At 42.2% G+C, this 22,691-nt stretch overlaps 1 protein-coding gene across 1 annotated transcript in view; it reads right to left on the bottom strand.

The window, feature by feature from the left end:
- Positions 1 to 1,224: 1,224 nt before the first annotated feature.
- Positions 1,225 to 22,691, bottom strand: part of LOC137357063 (chromaffin granule amine transporter-like) — a 40,724-nt gene continuing 19,257 nt past the window's right edge. Inside the window, exons 8-16 of the mRNA XM_068023047.1 lie at positions 20,574 to 20,617; positions 19,337 to 19,397; positions 18,061 to 18,156; positions 17,870 to 17,948; positions 6,994 to 7,045; positions 6,826 to 6,889; positions 4,713 to 4,832; positions 3,202 to 3,335; positions 1,225 to 1,338 (exon numbers count right to left, since the gene is read on the bottom strand). Of these exons, the coding sequence (XP_067879148.1) occupies positions 1,225 to 1,338; positions 3,202 to 3,335; positions 4,713 to 4,832; positions 6,826 to 6,889; positions 6,994 to 7,045; positions 17,870 to 17,948; positions 18,061 to 18,156; positions 19,337 to 19,397; positions 20,574 to 20,617 (764 nt within the window). The remainder of the gene's footprint in view (positions 1,339 to 3,201; positions 3,336 to 4,712; positions 4,833 to 6,825; positions 6,890 to 6,993; positions 7,046 to 17,869; positions 17,949 to 18,060; positions 18,157 to 19,336; positions 19,398 to 20,573; positions 20,618 to 22,691) is intronic.

The raw sequence follows: 22,691 nt of genomic DNA, 5'->3' as shown, positions 1-22,691 counted from the left end.
TCAATGTACTGGAAAAAGAGTTGGGGGAGGGGGACTGAGTAGGACTGGAACAAGGAATGTTCAAAGTATCCCACTAAAAGACTGGCATAACTAAGACCCATGTGGGTACCCATAGCAACACCTTTTACTTGAAGGAAGTGAGTGGAGTTGAAGCAGAAGTTGTTCAACACGAGAACGTTCAGCCAGGCGGAGGAGGGTGGTGGTGGATGGGGATTGGTTGGGCCTCTGTCCAAGGAAGAAGCGGAGAGCCCTCAAACCGTCCTGGTGGGGGATGGAGGTGGACGTCCATAGTGAAGAGGAGGCGGTTAGGGCCAGGAAACTGGAAATTGTCAAAATGACGTAGGGCATCAGAAGAATCACGGATGTAGGTGGGAAGAGACTGAACCAGTGGAGAAAAGTTAGAGTCAAGATCGGAAGAAATAAGTTCAGTGGAGCAGGAACAGGCTGAAACGATGGGTCTGCCAGTACAGTCCTGTTTGAGGAATTTAGGAAGGAGTTAGAAGCGGGCTTTCTGGGGTTGCGGGACTATGAGGTTGGAAGCTGTAGAGGGAAGATCTCCGGAGGAGATGAGGTCAGTGACAGTCCTGTGGCCAGAAGCCTGATGTTCGGTGGTGGGGTCATGCTCCAGGTGGCGGTAGGAAGAAATATCTGAGAGTTGGAGCTGAGCCTTGGCAAGGTAGAGGTCAGTACGCCGGATAACAGCACCACCCTTGTCTGCAGGTTTGATCATAATGTCGAGGTTAGACCTGAGAGACCTGCAGCAAGTTCAGAGGGAGACAGATTAGAGTGAGTGAGGGGAGCAGAGAAATTGAGATGGCCAATGTCTCGCCGACAGTTCTCAATGAAAAAATCAAGAGTGGGTAAGAAGCCAGAGGGTGGGGTCCAGGTGAGAGAGAATGCTGGAGGTGGGTGAATGGGTCTGCTGATGGAGGGGAGGACTGTTGGTCAAAGAAGTGAGCCCGGAGGCGAAGGCGATGGAAGAAGAGCTCAATGTCATGCCAAGCGCGAAATTCATTCAGGTGGGGGTGGAAAGGGGTAAAACTAGTAACCCGATGTCTCTTTGCCTTTTTAAGTATAATGATTCCTTGTTGGGACCAGTATTGCCATGTTGTGTCCCATCATACAGTACTGCTAGTTTGAGATTCTCATTTATTGGAAGGGAGGACAATGGAACACAGGAGTTGCAAGCCTCTGACCATCAGTACTTCAGCCCTTTTTCTGAATTTACTCCTTGCTCCACGCTTCTGCATTTCTGGCCTCTGTCATTGGGAATTCCATATTGTCCCTCTCAGGAGTGTAAAGATTTGTATTCACAGCATTGCCCTGGGACAAAATCGCCTATCAACAAAAGCAAAAGGATTAGCGCTTGACTGGTAGATGTAGTGTAATGTTAGTGCACAAATGTTTAACACATCATATAAAATGTTTTCTCCACTATTTTAGCAGAGGTGTTAACTCATTTAAAATAAACCAGTTAACATTTCCATTGAAGAAGCAGACTATAATTACAGGACTGTAGTCTTTTTCCCAAAAGAAAAGAAGGACATGTATTTGTGTAGTGCCTTTCATAACCTTATAACCTCCCAAAGCACTTTACGCCAATGAAGCACTTTTGAAGTGTGGTCACTGTTGTAAGCTCGGAAATTTCCCAAAGCAAGGTCACAAGTTTGTGATTTTGGTTTAGTGATAGATATTTGCTAGGACATTGGGGATGACTCTTCTGCTCATCTTCGAACAGTACCATGAGATCTTTCACATCTACCTGAGGGCAGATGGATGCTTGGTTTAACGGCTCATCCTAAAGACAAACGGACTCTAAAATGAAGAAGGATGGGTGTAGTTGAGGACAGTCCCCTTGTCATCACCAGCTCCGCTTCAACACTCAAGACTGGTGTAATGTGTTCATTTGCTGGAGAGGTGTTGTGCAATTTGATTAATTCAAAACACCATTCCTTCCTTCCAGTGGTCTGTCCGTATGTATGAGACCGAAACAATAATGGAGTGTGGGGATGGACTAGCTTTGTTCTTCTTGAGTTTTTCCTTAAAGCACAAAAAGTTTTAGGACTATGAGAAACTCTTCGGCCAAAAAAGCACAGAGATAAGTCCAACGCCTCTCCTTGAATACAAACCGCATGGAAGAATGTGCCTCAACGTGCCTGGAATAAGAACTTGCTGTCCATCAGCTTCAGTGGTTTCATAGCTCAGTGTCGTCAGAGCGGAATTCTGAATGGATTTGCATCTCACACACTCACTTGTTCTTTGCTCATCCTTCTTTCATTTGCTCCTCACTCACTTCCCCACTCAAACTCCCCATCCTCACTAACTCATTTGTTCTCACTCATCTCATTGTTCTTCTCTCACTCATTCACTTCTTTATTCACTCACTCTTCATTCCTTCACTTTCTCCCTTCTCATTCAGTCATAGCTCAGTGGGTAGCACTCTTGCCTCTGAGTCAGTTGATAGATGGTGGCTTCAAGCACCATCCCAGGGACCTGTGCACAAAATCGAGGCTGATGTCTTTTGGATGAGATATTAAAGTAAGATGCCATCTGTTCTCTCAGGTGGATGTAAAAGGTCCCATGGCACTATTTCAAAAAAGAGCAGTGGAATTACCCCTGGTGTCCCGGCCAATATTTATTTCCCAATCAACGTCACAGAAACTGATTATCTTGTCATTATCACACTGTTGTTCACAAATTGATTGCTGCGTTTCTTACATTACATTTCAAAAGTGCTTTATTGGCTACGAAACGAGTTCCATCTTCCACCTAGAACTACAAAGGCAGCAGATGCGTGGGAACACCACCAGCTGCAAGTTTCCCTCCAAGCCACACACCATCCTGGCTTGGAACTATATAGCTGTTCCTTCACTGTTGCTGGATCAAAATCCTGGAACTCACTTCCTACTCGTACTGAGGGTGTACCTACCCCAAAAGCAGCTCACCACCACCTTCTCATGGGCAATTAGGGATGGGCAATAAATGCTGGCTGAGCCAGCAATGCCCACATCCCATGAAACGAATGAAGAAAAAGTCCTGTGTTTGTGAAAGGCATTATAGAAATGCAAGTCTTTGTTTTTCAAAAGGTTCTTTCTTTCTTTCTTTCTTTCTTTCTTTCTTTCTTTCTTTCTTTCTTTCTTTCTTTCTGTCTTTCCCTCCCCTCCCTGAAGTCAATTCTCTTTATAAAATAACATCCCATACCATTTTCTCTTCTTTGACAGGAGGATTTCTTAGGAAGACACAGAGTGGAGCGTAGGACATGTTAATGACTCCGATGATGACCATTAGCCATTGGAATCCGATTGTTTTGACAATAGCTCCTCCGATTGAGGGCCCTGGATGGTAAGCATAAAATTATTCATCTTTAACATGAGACATCCACCATCTTCAGACTAACGTTAACTTGTCTGCCAAGGGCAGCAGCTCTTCAATTGTCTTTGAGAACATTAAAATAAAATCGTGTAAGTTCCTAAAATATTTGGATTTCCAGATGCCTTTTGTCAAGATCCAAAATGGAAGACTAGCGATGAAACTAAAATATATAGGAATCCAGGGTAGAATGTGGCACTCGATAAGAATTTGGTGAGAAAACAGAGCTCGTGAAAGGTGTGGTGTCACCCTGGAGGTGCGGAGCGAAGTGATACTGGGGTTAGTGCTTTGACTATGGTGTTTCTACATCAGTGATGAATACAGAAATTAATTGAAAGCCTGTTAAATTTGCAAACAGAACTCGGCTACTCCTCCCGTGCTCTGAGTACAACAGGGACGAAGGATGCAGTTCAATGTTCCTTTCAACCTGTTCTAGAATTAGGCAAGAAAATGTTCCTTCATGTTGAACGGAGAAACCACGAGTGATTTCACTTCGCATTCAAAACAACATCAGCAGAGTAATGTGTTGCCCCCCCCTCCCCTTTGGCCCTTCCTAGACGACACCTACTGTTTTGGCTCACATATAAAGATTGAGCGAGTTACAGAGGATTCACAGGTGCCAGTAGAACTATAATTCTACAAGAGTCAGTGCCTTCAGGAGAGAAAGGAAAACTTGGAAATAAAAGATACATTAGAATATCACCACTGGATGGAAATGGGAAGCTACAAAAGTGAAGGTTGGCACTCTGAAAGAAGCTGTGTGAATTCAAAATTGTTCACACCGAGTAGCTGTAGATTGGAATAGTTTACAATCCACCCCAGCTCTATCATTGGCCACTTTCAGAGAGACACTTGTATTTAAGCAAAAGTGCACCCAAGACGTATAGGAACATAGAAGCAGGAATAGGTCATTCAGCCCATTGAGCCTGCTACACCATTCAATTAGATCATGGCTGATCATCTACCTCAACGGCACTTTCCCACACTATCCCTTTATCCCTTGATGTCATTTGTTTCCAGATATCTATTCATTTCGGTCTTGAACATGCTCAACGATTGAGCTGCTACAGCCCTCTGGGGTACAGAATTCCAAAGATTCACCACCCTCTGAGTGAAGAAATTCCTACTCATCTCAGTCTTAAATGGCCTATGCCTTATTCTGATACGATGTCCCCTGGTTCTAGACTCACCAGCCAGGGGAAACATCCTATCTACATCCACCCTGTCATGGCCTGTAAGAATTTTGTAAGATTCAATGAGATCACCTCTCATTCTTCGAAACTCTAGAGAATACAGGTCCAGTTTATTCAGTCTCTCCTCATCAGACATTGATATTGACTTACCAATTGCAAATCCCATAGACAGTGCCACATCGGTGATGGCGAAAACATTTCCATACACGGACACATGCCGAATGTCTACCAAGTAGCCCATTATGGGAACCATCGCAGAATCAATCATCCCTGGTCACATCAAAGGACACAATCAGAATTAAGGCTGTAACAGACCCAACAATATTTTCCAAATACAGGATCAGATTGGAAGCAGCACCCTATTCAACTTGATGATAATGTGGGAACCCTTCACTGATAGATGTAGAATGAATGGCGGCAGGGGTGCCTCTCAACCCAAGAAACCGAACAGCTTTGAGTAACCTCCCGTTGTGGGTTAAGGTTGGTCTTTCCTCCAGGAGGGGCCTGGACCCAGTTCAACCCTGTGCCTCTCATGCACATTTCAGGTTGATAGTGTGAAACAGGCAGTGCTACAATTCACCTTGAATCAATCCATCTGACATTAAAATAAGAAGTTTATTTTGGCTTTTAAACTTTTGGACTTTGTCAATGTTTTAAAAATAAACTCTTCCATTCATACTTGGCAAGGTAGACTCCAGCTGAAACTGGAGCAGGCAACTTCAGGACCAGGGTTTAGTAACAGGACCGTTTTAAACCATGACCAACATTGGATCCCTTATTAAACCTCTGCTGTGGCAGGCAACTCAGCGCCACAAACATTGGCAAGTAGCTCCAATCCCACCCTCAGACATGGAGACTTGGCTCAAGTCTCAAACCATATTGACACATGGGCTCCCCGAACCTGAGATGCCAACTCTGACTGAAATGTCCAAGGAAGCTTCCTCGCTGATAGGAATGAAGAGCTTTGTTGGGGCACTCAATCTGGCTGCAGTTCCATTATTGGGTCCAGCTCTCACTGCTTTTCAGCAAAAACAATAAACGTCCTCAGTCATATCATAGTGACCACCATTTGTGTTGAAGGAAGGCCTCAGGCTTACCACTTCAGGAGGGCTGAGCGAGAGGACTTGGAATGCACACAGGAACAATTGAAGGAAAGTTCCTTGTAAAATGCCAAAACAGAGCAATATTGTGGATTTAACAGTAGAGAAACTGAAGTAACTGAAGATGTTGGACCCAGGAAGAGGAACTCTGCCCGCGCGGTAGGCTGGATTTTCTGTGTTACTGTGAGGGGTTCTGGAGGTTTCAGAGGGTAGAAGGAGATGAAATAACTTCATCACAGGTGGGTACAATTCCCAGGGCAAGCTGGTTATGTTTTTTATTGAATGAACTCGTGTCCCCTTGTACATTGCTGATAGTCTATCAGACAAGAAGCTGTTGCATAACAGCAGGAGTGCGATATCGTACAGTGCATAATATTATTCTGTTGCTGTGTTTAACTTTGCATATCCCCTCAAGGCCATAAAATTGAGTTGCTGTAAATAGAATATCTGGTGGTCAGTTCAAGGTTGTCGAGGAGGGAAGTTTGCGGATATTGAGGTGCTGGTAAATTTCTGGCTCTCAGTCAGTAGAAATCAAAAGAAATGACTTTTTAAGTACTTTTTAATAGAATGCCATAGAATAAAGAGCACAGAAGCAGGCCGCTCAATCCAAACAGTCCATTTGACTGTTTGACAGAGCCAACATTTATGCTCCAACTCAGCCTCCTCCCATCCTTCCTCATCTACCTGAATCAGCATAATGCTCTATTCCTTTCTCCCACACATGCTTATCTAGCCTTCCCTTAACTGCATCTTTACTATTCATTTCAACTGCTCCATATGGGAGTGAGTTCCACATTCTCACTGCTCTTTGGGTAAAGAAGTTTCTTCTGAATTCCCTATTTGATTTCTTGGTGACTGTCTTATATTAATGGCCCCAAGTTTTGGTCTTTTCCACAAGTGGAAGCACTCTGTTTCTGTCGCCTCTATCAAAACCTTTCATAATTTTAAAGATTCTATTCAGTCAGCTCTCAGCTTTCTCTTTTCAAGAGAAAAGAGACCCAGCCTGTTAATCCTTTCCTGATACTTTGAAGTGTGAAGGAGACGGATCTTATGAATAAATAACTAGCTTTCATTTACATAAATGATAGATGGTTGAAGGGTAACTGGCCCTGTCTCCTTTCTGATCCTGGGTAGAGTTGTAGTCACATTGGCATGCTACTGACCTAATGAAAAGCCTATTCCACAGCCGGGTGCTATCAGTACAAAAATGCTAGTTGCCAGTGGAATCTAAAACACAAAAGATATTTCTATTAGATAAGTAAAATGAGCATTTAACGGAGCTTAAAACTGTACAAAGTGAAACGTGCTTAACATCAAATTGAGCTTCTTACAGTGATCATACTGATCCCCAAAACCAGCAGTCCAATCAGGGTGCTCAGCCACCTGCAGATAGAGAGCAAGTGTTCAAACAAGTCTGCACACAGATGCTAACTGTTATGGTGGAATATTCCTGTCATTGAAGTCTGGTTAACCCATACTTGCTTAAAGTACAACAGTATGATTTTTCTGAGCTGCACAAGACCATTGTATGAAGCTTGTACATTCGCTTTTTCAAACACAGAACCTACGACAAGTTGAAATAATTGTGTAATTATGCCTAAGTAATGATGAATGTTTAGTCGTTGCCCTTTTCTTATCCTGCACCAAATCCCATTCATCCATTACCCCTTTGCTAGATGACCTTTATTGGTTTCCAGTCCCTCAATGACGAGACTTTAAAATTCTCACCCTCATGCTTTAATCCCTCCATGGCCTCACGCTTCCCTTTCTCTATAACCTTCTTCAGCTGTAATATGCTTGGAGATCTCTGCGCTCCTCCAATTCTGAACTCTTCTGTATCCCCAATTTTAATTGCTCCACCATTGGTGCCATGCTTTCAGCTGTATGGATCCTAAGCTCTGGAATTCCCTCCCGAAACCTCTTTTTCCCTCGACCTCTCTGTCTTCCTTGAACAAACTCCTTAAAACTTACGACTTTGAGCAGGATTGCTCTAATATATCCTTTTGTGGCTTGGTATCAGATTTTGTCAGAAACACATAAATAGTGCTATATAAATGCAAGTTGTTGTTGTTAAAGGTGCAATGTAAATGGAAGTTATTGTTGTTACAGGCGCTATATAAATCCCAGTTGTTCTTGTCAATCAGCTCAGTAAGCTGAGTAAGGAGCAAACAGATATTCAGGGAATATTTTTCACCTTACATTCATTTCACTGGGAGCTGGATCAAGAATGTTGCACTATTGCAATATAGGAGGACCTTTATTGAATCCAAATCCTAAACTTTAAGGAGACTGTATCATTTAACAAGAATCAGCCAGGGCTACTGACTATGCAAGATACACAAATAAGATAGGAAAAGACTACAGTGCCGTTTTGTGGTGATGTCAAGTCAATCACAATACATAGACACCCACCCCAGTGGGAGCCATGCAATCGCCTTGGAAAGGTGAGAAACCAGATAAAATCCCAAGACAAGGAGGAAAAAAAAAGTTGGCAAATTCTTCCCTATCCCCTTTAGGCGGTTGAAAATAGTCCAGGAGACTGCATTAATCCTAATTTATATTATAGGCTACCTACGTTATGTAAGAGATGATCTCTGGCCCAGCTAGAAACAGGTCCAGCTCTCACTTGAAGAAATTCAGTAAGTTTGTTTTCACTGCCTGAACTGGCAGCCTGTTCCACAGTCCAGTATTCTATGGGAAAACAATCATCTCCTGACATACAACCTAGTTCTGCCCTTAGATAACTTGAGATTGTGAGCACCTGGTCCTCCCTTGCATATTCAGCTGAAATAATTCGTCAATATAAACAATGTTGTCTCTTCATTATTTCATAAGCCTCTATCAGATTTCTCCAGAGTCTGCAGTTTTTTGCACAGACACATTCTTTGTGCTTATCTGGGTAACTAAGCTGTTTTGAACTGGTTATTGATCTTGTGCCCTTTTCTTCACCCTTTCCAGAGTCTCAACATCTCCCACCATGTGGGCATGGCAAAACTAACAATATTCTAACAAAGGTCTTTTACAAAGACAAAATTAGAACATAAGAATTAGGAGCAGGAGTAGGCCATTCGTCCCCTCAAGCCTGCTCCGCCATTCGATAACATCATGGCTGATCTGATTATGGCCTCAACTCCACTTTATTAGCTGAACCACGAGCAAATTGGCATAGGGTAAATGAGATTAGACAGTTAAATGCATGGCTGAAAGATTGATGTGGGAGAAATGGGTTTCGATTCGTGGGGCACTGGCACCAGTACTGGGGAAAGTGGGAGCTGTCCCGTTGGGATGATCTACAACTGAACCGTGCTGGGACCGGTGTTCTGGTGAGTCATATAACTAGGGCAGTAGAGATGGCTTTAAACTAAATAGTGGGGGCAAGGGATCAAGTGAGAGAAGATGTGATAATTTATAGAGGAGGAGGCAAGAGAGCAAGATAGTAATAAGGATAATGATAGTCAGGGTGTGACAGGAAGGGACAGTGTGTACAAACTCAAGAGGAGCCAGCAGTTAAGACTAGAGGTTGTGAACTAACAGAGTGGGGGGAGGGTTCGGGGAGGTGGGATTGAGAAATCCCAAGAAAAATGCCAAGGCATCAGAACAGAATAGCATTGTGGGTAAAGACAAGTGGAATGGGACAGAGAGCTTAGCAGAAATGGTACATCAGCAGATAAAGTAACCAAAAGGAATAGAAGTAAAAAAAATGAAATTAAACGTTTTATATCTGAATGCGCGAACATCTGCAGTAAAATAGATGAACTCGTGGCACAAATAGAGGTACATGATTTAGATCTAATCACCATCACAGAGACATGGTTACATGATGATCTAGGTTGGGAAATAAATATTCCAGGGGACACAATATTTCAGAAAGACAGACAGAATAGCAAAGGAGGAAGGATCGCACTGGTGGTAAAGGATGACACAAGGGCATTCGTGAGGAAGGATCTGGGCCTCAGAAGATCATGAAGTAGAATCAGTATGGGTGGAAATAAGTAATAGCAAGAATCAGAAAACACTGGTGGGAGTAGTTTTTGGCACCCTAACAGTAGTTATACCGTTGGACAGAGCATTAAACAAGAAATTATTGGAGCTTCTAACAAAGGCAATGTAATAATTGTGGGGGACTTTAATCTTCATATAGACTGGGATAATGAAATTCGCAGGGGTTATCTAGAAGATGAGTTTGTAGAATGTTTTCCGGACAGTTTCTTGGAGTCAACTAGGGATAAAGCGACCTTAGATTTCGTATTGTGTAATGAAGCAGGGTTAATTAACAATGTCATAGTAAAAGATCTACTGGGAAACAGTGATCATAATACCATTGAATTCCATGTTAAATTTGAATTTGACATGCTCCAATCACAAACAAGAATCTGAAATAAAGCCAATTACATCGGCATGAGGAGAGAACTGGCGTTGGTAAATTGGGTAAATAGACTAAAAGATATGGTGGTAAATGAACAGTGAGAAACCTTTAAAGAAACAATCACAATGTTCAACAAAAATACATGCCTTTGAAAAACAAAAACTCAGCCAGAAAGACCCATCAGTGCACAGTCGGGAAGTTAAGGATAGTATTATATTAAAAGAAAAGACTTACAATGTTGCAAAAAAGAATAGCAAGTCTGAGGATTGGGGGTGTTTTAGAAACCAGCAAAGGGCCACCAAAAAGTTGATAAAAAAAGGAAAAATAGAATATGAGAGTAAAGTAGCCAGTAACTTAAAAACAGATTGGAAGAGCTTTTATAGGTATATCAAAAGGAAAAAGAATAGCTAAATTAAACATTGGTCCCTTGGAACCAGAGACAGGTGAAACTTTGATGGGGAAGGAGGAAATGGCAGAGGCATTGAACAAATATTTTGTGTTTGTCTTCATAGTTCCATACCAGAAATAGGGGTGAAAAAGAGTGAGGAAATTAAGGAAATTCATATCAGCAGAGAAAAAGTGTAGGAGAAACTTAAGGGACTAAAATCTGACAAATCTCCAGGACCTGATGGCCGACATCCTAGAGTTCGAAACGAGATAGCTGCAGAGATAGTGGATGCGCTCGCTATGATTTTCCAAAATTCTTTAGTTTCAGGAACGGTCCCATCAGTTTGGAAGTTGGCAAATGTTACACCTGTTTTCAAGCAAGGAGGGATAGAGAGAAAACAGGGAACTACAGGCCAGTTAGTCTAACATCAGTTGTTGGAAAAATGCTGGAAACTGTTATTAAGAAAGTCTTAATAATGCACTTAGAAAAGCACAGTATGATTAGAACAAGTCAACATAGTTTTACTAAAGGCAAATCCTGGTTGACAAATTTATTCGAATTTTTTGAGTGTGTAACGAGTAGGGTAATTAAAGGGAAAGTAGTAGATGTAGAATACCTAGATTTCCAAAAAGCATTCAATAAGGTGTCACACAAAAGGCTTATTGGCAAGGTAAGGGTTCATGGAGTTGGGAGTAATATATTAACATGGATAGAAGATTGGTGAGTGGACAGGAAGCAAAGAGTGGGCATAAACGGGGCATTTTCAAATTGGCAGGCAGTAAATAGTGGAGTGCCGCAAGGATCAGTGCTGGGGCCTCAGCTATTTACAATCTATATTCATGATTAGATGAAGAGACAAAGAATAATGTATCTAAGTTAGCTGACGATACAAAAGGTAGGTGGAAAGGTAAGCTTTGGGGAGGACACAGTGTGGCTGCAAAGAGATAGAGACAGGTTAAGTGAGTGGGCAACAAGATGGCAGATCAAGTATAATGTAAGGAAGTGTGAAGTTTTGCACTTAGGTCATAAGAATAGAAAGGCAAAATATTTTTTAAAAGGTGTGAAACTTGTAAATGTCGATGTTCAAAGAGACTTGGGTGTGCTTGTACAAGGAACACAGAAAGTTAACATGCAGGTACAGAAAGCAAGTACATGTTGGCCTTCATTACAAGGGGATTGGAGTACAGGAATAAGGAAGTATTGCTACAATTGTACAGGGTTTTGGTGAGACCACATCTGGAATACTGTGTGCAGTTCTGGTCTCCACATTTAAGAAAGGGTTAATTAGCAATATCAGAGCATTGGAGGCAATGCAGCCAAGGTTCACTAGATTGGTCCCTGGGATGAGGGGATTTTGCTAAGATGCGAGACTAAGTAAATTGGGATTGTATTTGCTGGAGTTTAGAAGAATGAGTAGTGATCTCATGGAAACAAACAAGATTCTAAAGGGGCTGGATAGCGTAGACACTGAGAGATTGTTTCCGCTGGTCGGGGAATCTATAACACGGGGCACAGTCTCAGGATAAGGGGCCAATCATTTAGGACTGAGACGAGGAGAAATTACTTCCCTCACAGGGTTGTGAATCTTTGAAATTCTCTACCCCAGAGGAGTGTGAATGCTCCGTCGTTGAATACATTTAAGGCCGGGATAAATTTTTAGTCACCCAGGGAATCAAGGGATATGGTGAGTGGGCAGGAAAGTGGAGTTGAATTCTAAGATCAGCATGATTGTTTTGAATGGCAGAGCAGGCTCGATGGGCCATATGGTCTACTGCTGCTCCTATTTCTTGTGTTTTTGTGTTTCCTGCCTACACCCCCGCCCCCCACCCGCCATCGCATAACCCTTGACTCCCTTGTCGATCAAAACTCTATCTAACTTAGCCTTGATATATTCAATGACCCAGCCTCCATTGCTTTCTGGGGAAGAGAATGCTACAGACTAAACCCACTAAGAGAAAACATTTCTCCTCATCTCTATCTTAAATGGGAGACCCCTAATTTTTAAACTGTGTCCCCTAGTTCCAGACTCCCCCACAAGGGAAAACATCCTCTCAGCATCTGCCCTGTCCAGTCCCCTCAGGATCTTGTATGTTTCAGGAAGATCGCCTCTCATTCTTCGAAACTCCACTGGATATAGGCCCAACCTTCTCAACCTTTCCTCATAAGATAATCCCTTCATCTCAGGAATCAGTCGAGTAAACTTTCTCTGAACTGTTTCTCATGCTTCTTAAGAAGGGAGACCAAAGCGGTACACAGTACTCCAGATGTGGTTTAACTTAGGCCCTGTACAGCTGTAAACACCTTCCTACTTTTATACTCAATTCCCCTTGCAATAAATGCCAACATTCCATTTGCCTTCCTAATCACTTGCTGTACCTTTTTGTGATTCATGTACCAGGACATCCAGATCCCTCTGTATCGTAGAGCTCTGCGGTCTCATTTCATTCAAATAGTATACTGCTTTTCTATTCTTTCTGCCAAAGTGGACAAGTTCACATTTTCCCACATTATCCTCCATCTGCCAGATTTTTTCCCACTCACTTAACCTATCTAAATCCCTTTATAGACTCTTTATGTCCTCGTGACAGCTACCTATTTTTGTGACATCAGCAAATTTAGCTGCCATATATTTGGTTCCTTCATCCAAGTCATTGAGATAGATTGTAAATACTTGAGACCCCAGCATCGAACCCTGTAGCATTCCAGTAGTCATGGCTTGCCAACCGGAAAAGACCCATTTATCCCTATTCTCTGCTTCATGTTAGCTAACCAATCCTCTCTCCATGCTCATATGTTACCCCCTACACCACGAGCTCTTATTTTATGTAGTAACCTTGAATGTGGACTTACTGAATGCCTTTTGGAACTCCAAGTACATGACATCTACAGATTCCCCTTTATCCATGTTGCTTGCTACTTCCTCAAAGAACTCTAATAAATTTGTCAATTACGATTTCCCTTTCACAAAACCATGTTGACTCTGCCTGATTGCATTATGATTTTCTAAATGTCCTGCTATTACCTCTTTAATAATGGATTCTAGCATTTTCTCTATGACAGATGTTTCCTGCTTTCTGTCTCTCCTTTCTTTAATGGAGGTGTTATATTTGCAATTTTCCAATCCAATGGGACCTTTCCAGCATCGAGGGAATTTTACAAGATCACAACCAAAACATCTACTATCTCTGCAGCCACTTCTAGGATCCTAACCCGAGGATGCAAGCCATAAGGTCCAGGGGACTTGTCAGCCTTTCGTTCTCAGTACTTTTTCCCGAGTGATTGTGATTGTTTGAAGTTCCTGCCTTTTACCTCTTGATTTTTTAAGTATTCTTGGGATGTTCCTTGTGTCTTTGACAGTGAAGAGTAGGCGGTATTATCACTGACTAGTTACCGAGAGACCCAGGGTATTGATCTGGAGACATGGGTTCGAATCCCACCCAGCAGAAGGTGGAATTTGAATTTAATTAATAAATCTGGAATTAAAAGCTAGTCTAATGATGGCCATGAAACCATTGTCGATTGTTGTAAAAACCCATCTGGTTCACCAATGTCCTTTAGGGAAGGAAATCTGCTGTCCTTCACTGGTCTGGCCTACATGTGACTCCAGACCCACAGCAATGTGGTTAACTCTTACATGCCCTCTGAAATGGCCGAGCAAGCCACTCAGTTGTACCGAACTGCTACGAAGTCAATAAAAAGGAATGAAACCGGACGGACCACCCGGCATCGACCGAGGCACTGGAAACAACAACGGCAAACCCAACCCTAAGTCACACACCATCCTGACCTGGAACTATATCGCTGTTCCTTCACTGTCACTGGGTCAAAATCCTGGAACTCCCTTCCTAACAGCACTATGGGTGTACCTACCTCACATGGACTGCAGTGGTTCAAGAAGGCAGCTCACCACCTCCTTCTCAAGGACAGTTAGGGATGGGCAATAAATGCTGGCATAGCCAGTGATGCCCATATCCCATGAATGAATTTTAAAAAAACGCTTTCACCATTTCCTTGTTTCCCATTATTAATTTCCCAGTCTCACTCTCTAAGGGACGTACGCTCACTTTAGTTACTCTTTTTCTGTTTCAATACTTGCAGAAACTCTTACAATCTCTTTTTATATTTCAAGTTATCTTTCTCACATACTCTAATTTCTCTCTCCTTATTTTTTTTAGTCATTCTTTGCTGGTTTCTAAAATCTGTCCAATCTTCTGACCTACCACTAATCTTCACAGAACTTTTTCTTTCAATTTTCTTTCAATTTGATAGTACCCTTAACTTCCTTAGCCACAGATGGTGCATCCTTCTCATAGAATCTTTCTCACTGGAACATATCTTTGCTGAGAGTTACAAAATATCTCCTTAAATGTCTGTCACTGCTTCTCTACTACCTTACCTTTTAAATCTATTTTCCCAGTTCACTTTAGCCAACTATGTCTCCATTTCCTTATAATTGCCATTAATTAAGTTTAAGACAGCAGTCTTAGACTGACACTTCTCACCCTCAAACTGAATCTGACATTCTATCATGTTATGATCACTGTTGCCTAGAGGCTCCTCTACTATGAGGTCCTGAATTAATCCTGTCCCATTGCATATTACCAGGTCTAAAATAGCCTGCTCCCTGGTTAGCATTAGAATATATTGCTCTAAGAAATTGTCCAAAATACACTATGAAATTATCCTCCAGGCTACCTTTGCCAATCTGATTTGACCAATATATGAAGATTAAAATCATCCACGATTATTGCAGTATTTTTCTTACAAGCCCCCATTTTTTCTTGCTGTGTGCTCTGTCCGAAGTGTAGCTACTGTTAGGGGGCCTATAAATTACTCCCACAAGTGCCTTCTTACCCTTGCTATTTCTTATATCTACCCAAACTGATTTTATGTCTTGATCAACTCTCACTACTGCACTCATGTCATCCTTAATTAACGGAGCTACCCTACCACCTTTTCCTAGCTTCATGTCCTTCCGAAATGTCAAATACCCTTAAAAATTTAGGACCCAACCTTGGTCACCTTGCAACCATGTCTCTGAAATGGCTGTCAGGTCATTCATATTTATTTCTATTGGTGCTATCAGTTCATCGTTTTGTTATGAATGCTGTGCGCATTCAGATATAGAGCCTTTAATTCTGCCTTTTTACCATTCTTGCAAACTCTGGCTTTATCTACTGTTGAACTCTTCAGTCTATATGCTCTGTCCCTTCCTGCCACCCTTTGGTTATCATAAATGGTATACTTTAATAGTGAATACAAACTCGAACCCTGTTTGCTTTAGCGATAGCTTCACTGCATTGCTCAAGAACCTTTAGAGAGAGATACACTAAAACACCCATATCTCTTTCTTTCACCAAAGTCTTGAATTCTGTTCTCTGTAGGTGTAAGTATATTTAGCATTTGATCTACACAAGTGAATAATACAACACTTTTCTAAGTTAAACATAATTTGCCAAACACAGGCCCATGTATCCAACAAATTAAGATCTGCTTGTCATAGTCAAGCATCCTCTGAGGTCAGAACTCTTGTATGTATCTTGATATGATCCACATACCAAGATACATACAAGAGTTCTGACCTCAGAGGATGCTTGACTATGACAAACTCGTGGATCATTCCCCAAATATCTAGATTATTAATAAAAATGGTAAACAGTGACACTCCGAACACGACAGCAGCACTGGTGACTGGTCTTCAAGCAGATGCAAACCCATCACTACAACTTTTAGCCTACAGGCATTCAGGCAATTTTCAATCCACTGCAGTGGATTACCTTTAATTCCACAAGAATTCCAACCTGCCAGTTCTAAAAAAAATATTTCTCAGCATGTGAGCATCACTGGCAAGGCTGACATGAATTGACCATCCTGAACAACTGAGTGGTTTTCCAGACCACTTAAGAGGGCAGTTGAGAGTCAACCACATTGGTGTGTGACGAGAGTCAAACCTAGAGCAGACCAGGTAAGCATGACAGATTTCCTTCCCCAAAGGACATGGGAAAACTAGTTGGCTTTTTACAACAGCTTCACTTTTACGAATACCAGATTTTTATTTCCAGATTTTTAAAGCTGAATTCATACTGCCACTGTGGAATTTGAATTTATGCTCTCTGGATTATGAGATTTGGCCTCTGGATTATTCATCCAGTAGCATAACCAATACAGTCCCATACCCTTTTTTTCAGATGGTGCAGCAATGACTTATCTGTAAGAAGGGGTTTGTTTGAATGAAATCATGTGAGGGTTAAGGTTGCTATAGTAATGAGACCACTTGGTGTTCATATTCACTGTTGCTGGATCAAAATCCTGGAACTCCCTCCCGAACAGCATTGTGGGTGTACCCGCACCAGATGCACTGCAGCAGTTCAAGAAGGCGGCTCATCGCCACCTTCTCAAGGTCAATTAGGGTTGGGCAACAAATGCTGGCCTTGTCCACGATGCCCAGATCACATGAAAGTATAAAAAAAAGCTCACCGTAAGGAGCTTTGTTTCTTTGGCGTTGTAACACACTCTGGGTGACCACAGCTGCATTTATATGGAATCAAAGTGCATATAACAGGAAAGTTGAACAACTAAGTACAGACCTTCAAGGACCCACTAATTCCTTTCCTACGCCTGTACTATTAATACAAAGTAAATGCGCAGTCGTAATTGACTGTGATTGATGAACATCAGGGCAGTCATAGACTGAACTCACTCAAACCAGGTTCGCACCAATCGGTGACCCAGTGTAAATTCACATTTATGTAAACAGTATTGTAAACTGTAATTGGCAGAAATATGTAGAAACATTTTCGCAAGCTCTACAGTTGATATCTGTGCTAACTCAGCAAGTTTATTCAGCGAGATGCTGATCTGTACAAACCAGGAAGGCTACAAGTTTGATTCTCAGACTTTGCTAAGTTGGCTGGAATGAGCTGGTGCAGCAATCGGAGACAGGTGCACTAGACCTCAGTGTCTGGCTCAGCAAAGGGGAAAAGCAATTAACCAGGATTCCTGTGCTAGATTACTGCTCAGTGGCCCCTGCTGGAAAATTCACATGAGACCAGGATGAGATGGGATGGATGGGCTGTGAAGCCACAACTCAATTTAAGGTCATTTGGTTGAGGTATTGAAGAGTGACTCCGCACAAGTCATCATCTTCAGGAGAAAATTGCTGGGAGGGGATGGGAGAGGGCTGTTGGGTTTAGGGTGTAATCCAGGTGGTGCAGGTCAGAATTAGAAGGAAAGAACTTGAATTTAGATAGTGCCTCTTACAATCTCAGGATATCCCAAAGCATTTCACAACCAATGAAGTATTTTTGAAGTGCAGTTACTGTTGTAATAAATCTGGCACCTTATATATGGTGGGTGTAGAAATTGTAGTATATGTAATTGTTTCTTAAATATTACACTGTAAAGAATGATTGTGTTTCATCTCGAGGGCAGTTTATGCCCAAATTGCTCCTACCTGCCCATTTTGTTGGCAAGAACACCGAAGAGATTTGTGCCCATCATGTAGCCAATGGTGCATGGCAGGAAGGCCAAACCTACCAGAAGAAACAAAATCCAGGTCAGAAAATGAGGGAAGAAGCTGACAGTGCCTCAGTCTCACATATTACCAGATAAAATGGTTTGAAGTTGATCTTTGTGTAAACATACCCAAGTGCAGTTTAGGAGAACACATGGTTTTCATCATCCAGATTGGCAGTGACTGCTCCAGCATAGCAATGGCCATATTTGGGAAGCAGAGGCTTCCTTGAAATAAAAATCAGACCCACTTATTAATTTGTGCATAGACTTATCTGAATGCTTATTTGGCAAATCTTTGTTGAAAGTCTGAACAAATAGAAGATTTCCCCACAACATTTCAGATGAGAAAGAAGCCAAATTGATTCATTCACTTCGAGCTTTCTCGATCTGTGTGCACACCATTATTACAAGGTCATGTGCAAGTGATTTAACCCTTATGTACCTCAAAACTAAGCTGGGATAAAGTCTTAGTGTAGCGAATCCCATTTAGCCAAAAAATGTCAGTCCTGAGGACAATTGAGTTTCCAGCAAAATAAGGACTGAATTTGGAACCTTATAGCAAGTTCAGTGCTTTACCATTAAATGTGTCAGGCTACCCCTGTACTGTGGATTTGTGCATCATTGAATCCAGCCTCAGTATGACAGATTGGCACCCACTCTTCGACCCAACTCTTTGAAAAAAAAAAGACATTTTCTTAGTTTGTGTTCCATTCTTAATTTTTAAAAATTCATCCTTGGGACATGGGCGTCAGTGATAAGGCCAACATTTATTCCTCATTCCTTGTTACCCTGAGGTGGTGGTGATGGGCCTTCTTCTTGAACCGCTGTTAGCAGTTTGATACAACTGAGTTGCTTGCTGGGCCACTTCAAAGGGCAGTTAAAAGTCAGTCACATTAGTGTGGGACCCAGAGTTACATATAGGCCAGACCAGGTAAGGATGGCAGGTTTCCTTTCCTAAAGAACATCAGTGACCCAGTTGGGTTTTTACAACAATCTGACAGTTTTATAGTCAATTGAACTAATTCGCTCTGGATCATTAGTCCAAGCCTCTGAATTACTCATCCAGTGACATAACTGCTACACTATCATACTGCCTACTTCACAGATTCTAATGGTGTCACAGTCTCTGAAACTTCCCTTAAGAACAAACCGATATAGCACGTGGCCTGAGGCACAGATACAAATGAACTACCTTGCTTGTGCAAGCTTCCTGTAGTTCTCCTAGATGAACATTCATGCTTTATTCACCAACAAAGGAATCTGTAGAGTATCTTAGAAACCAAGCTTCCTATACATTGAAAAATCCTCAGTAGATGGCCAAGCTAATATTTCTCAAAATACTGAAGAAACTTCAAGAAGATCTCAACTCTGCCTGGTACATTGCACAAAGAATGGATCTGCTTACCGGCAGCGATCAGAATGTAGGGGTCTCTCAACAGTATTAGTAGGGACGATCCGTTCTGACTCTGTAACCATAGTAACAGAAATAACAGTGAGAAGAGCTGCCATGTAAGCCCTCATGAGCATTGAAGAGATCCAGCAGAGGGACCAGCTTGAATTCTGATAGAAGAGGCCAAGTGCTAATGTAGCAAATTGTTGATAACAAATCCTATTGTAACATTAACAAATGAAAGCAAGTCTCAAGACCGAAGCAATGGATTTCTTGTAAAAAATCCTGAACATGTCTTTTCAGTAAATTGTAAATTCTTGATCCACTTCTAAAATAGAATTGTATGACCTCCTCTGTTGAACTTCAACTGTTCTACTTATCTTCTCCATCTAATTCAGGATGTTGGACAGCTAGTTCTGTGAGCAGAACAGAAAGAATGAGGTCTGTCTGTGACTAGAAGCCTGTTGTAGATTTTTAAGGTTCACTGTCTGAATTGAAAGATACACTATTAGAGATTGCTTTTGTCTTCCTGCTATTTCTACTTTTTCGTTCCCACAACAATCCTGCCCACCAGAATTCTCTTCCAAGAATCCTCAGCTTTCCTACCTCTTTACCCAACTTAAAAAGCCTTCTTAAAAACCTTCCTTTTTACAGTACCTTCAGACGCTAGCTCCGAAATTATGTCCCTTCCCTTCTTGCTTCATCTCCACATCTTCCTGCCTTGTTAAGCTGTCGAAGAAGTTTACTTTACCTGACACCATCAACTATGTGCTCTTTGACCTACACTGATCTACTGGCCCAGCAGCGCCTCAAATCATTAATTCTTATCCTTGAGTTCCTATCCTTCCATGGCCTTGCCCATCCCATCTCTGTAACCTCCTCTTGATGTACAACCCTCCAAGAACTCCGTGTTCTTCCAATTCTGGCCTGTTATACATCCCCAATTACCTTTGCCCCACCATTGGCAGCTGTGCATTGAGCAATCTAAGCCCTAAGCTCTGGAATTTCCTCTCTAAATCTCTCTGCCTCCATATCCTCCTTTAAGACACTACCTAAAGCCTACCTCTTTGACCAGCCTGCCCTAATATTTCCTAATGAAGGCTGGTGTCAAATTTTGTCTGGTAATGCTCTTGTGAAGCACCTTAGGGCACTTTAGTAGCTTAAAAGTTCTATATGAATGCAAGCTGTTGTTGTGAGAGGCTCTATAGAATTGGAAGTTGCTGATGGAGGGGAGAAAAGACTGGTTACTTACCTCTGCAGTAGCCTTCGTGGGCTGCAGAATGCAGATCTGGAGAACTAAGTAGGGACAGGAATTCAGTAATTCAAGAATTAAAGCCAGTTATTAGTTCAACTAAGTTTTTAGTTAAAGCATATTATTTAAGCAAGTTATTTGTTAAAATGAATTCTTGAATTATTTTGGTTGGATTTGTTTTAAATCACAGATCTTCCCAGGTGCCATGTGCAATGGCTTTGTATCGCCTGGTTATCTTTCTCAGTTTATTTCTGTGGATCTAAGGTTGTGAAATGGAAATGGCCTGAGTGCAGATTCTGCAATCTTCCAATCTCTGTTTCAGTCAATTGACAACACTTGTCATTTCAAAGTGCCAGTCTCTTTCACATATGTTCTACATCATCCTTCTTCAAACACATAGGGGTTACTACACAGAAGCAATTGTACAAAGCAAGCTCACACAAGGTGGCCCTGTAAAGGGCCGTTCACTTTGAAAGAAAGAAATACTCACATTTTGCAGTTCTTCCCCCCTCCACGATTTCCTCACTAAGGGGACGGGGAGATGACTTGCTCTCAACCCTGTCTCTGGCAGATGCCCACATGCTGAGCTGACTCTTTTGCCGGCCTTTTTCTCCACCAGTAGGAAAGGGCTGAACTCCACCCCTGAGGCTTTCTTAATTTCAAGACTGAGTTGGAAACTAACAGGTACTGACCTTAGTTAATTCTATCATAGAGCATAAAGGGAAACGTTTGTAAGAGTAACCAGTGTGGGAGGGGATTTGAGAGAGGACCTTTTGGACATGGAGGTAAGATCCAATTGATATATCAGTTCACTCTGTCAGAATTTCTTAGTTTGTTCTTGGAGATTTATGTTATAGTTGGCTAAATAATGCACATGCAAAAGATGTCACTGTTGATACAGGGAGAGGATCCAGTCCTTTTGGATCAGTACAAATGCGGTAGGGGGAGCAACAAGAGTCGGGTTTTAGGAAATCACTTTACAATGACAATTTGCCTGTCAACTGGTAAAATCTTATGTTGTTAAGAAATGGTACACATTAACACTAATTTAAGAGGGCTGCTATATAAAAACTATACTTTATTCATAAAAATGTCTGAAAAGTACATTACAAAACAGTTCAAATTGGACATTTCAGAAAGTGCAGTGGAGATCAGATTCCTTTGATACAGAACATGAGGCGCCATTCTATTTTATATGCATTGTATATTTGCATTATCAAGCAAAAATATTTTTGCATACAGCCTGAGGAGTTTTACGCCTGTTCCAGCCCCTCGGTATACGATGGCAGGAGGACCTTACACAGTGGCCTGCTCCATTGAGCCTTTGCAGCGGCTGTCCCAAGCTTTAGTCCTCAGCACGTAGTCCTGGACCTTGGAATGTGCTAGTCTGCAACACTCGGTCGCGGACAACCCTTTGCCCTGGAAGACCAGCAAGTTTCAGGCAGACCAAAGACCGTCTTTCACCGAGTTGATGGTCCTCCAGCAGCAGTTGATATTTATCTCAGTGTGCGTCCCTGGGAACAGACTATAGAGCACAGAGTCCTGCTTAACAGAGCTGCTCGGGATGAACCTCGACAAAAAACGCTCCATCTCTTTCAACAGCTGCATTTCAAAGGCACATTCCAGAAGAAGGTGGACGACAGTCTCTTCCCCACCACAGCCACCTCGAGGGCAGCGTGCGGAGGCGGTGACACTAGCCGTGCAGGAAGGATCTGACGGGGAGGGCCCTTCACACCAGCAGCCAAGCTATGTCTTGGTGCTTGTTTGAAAGCTCTGGCAATGAGGCATTCTGCCAAATAACTTAGATAGTTTGCTCAGGGAACCATCTGGCAGGATCCACCATCACCTTTTCCCGTAGGGCCTTGAGGACATTCCATGCGCACCACTGCCTGATGGACTTGTGGTCAAAGGTGTTTCTCTGCACAAACTTTTCCATGAGGGACAGGTGGTAAGGCATGGTCCAACTGAATAGAGCATTCCTCGGCAATGTGGCCAGACACATCCTTGGCAACACTGGGGACAGATAGAACCTCAGCACATCGTGACATTTGGTGTTTTCGTACTGGGGTTCTATGCACAGCTTGATGCAGCGGCACACAAAAGTGGCCATCAGGATGA

Source organism: Heterodontus francisci, chromosome 47 (genome assembly GCF_036365525.1).
Source record: "Heterodontus francisci isolate sHetFra1 chromosome 47, sHetFra1.hap1, whole genome shotgun sequence".
Classification (NCBI taxonomy): domain Eukaryota; kingdom Metazoa; phylum Chordata; class Chondrichthyes; order Heterodontiformes; family Heterodontidae; genus Heterodontus; species Heterodontus francisci.
The sequence above is the reverse complement of the archived record's forward strand: the minus strand, read 5'-3'. Positions and strand labels throughout refer to the sequence as shown.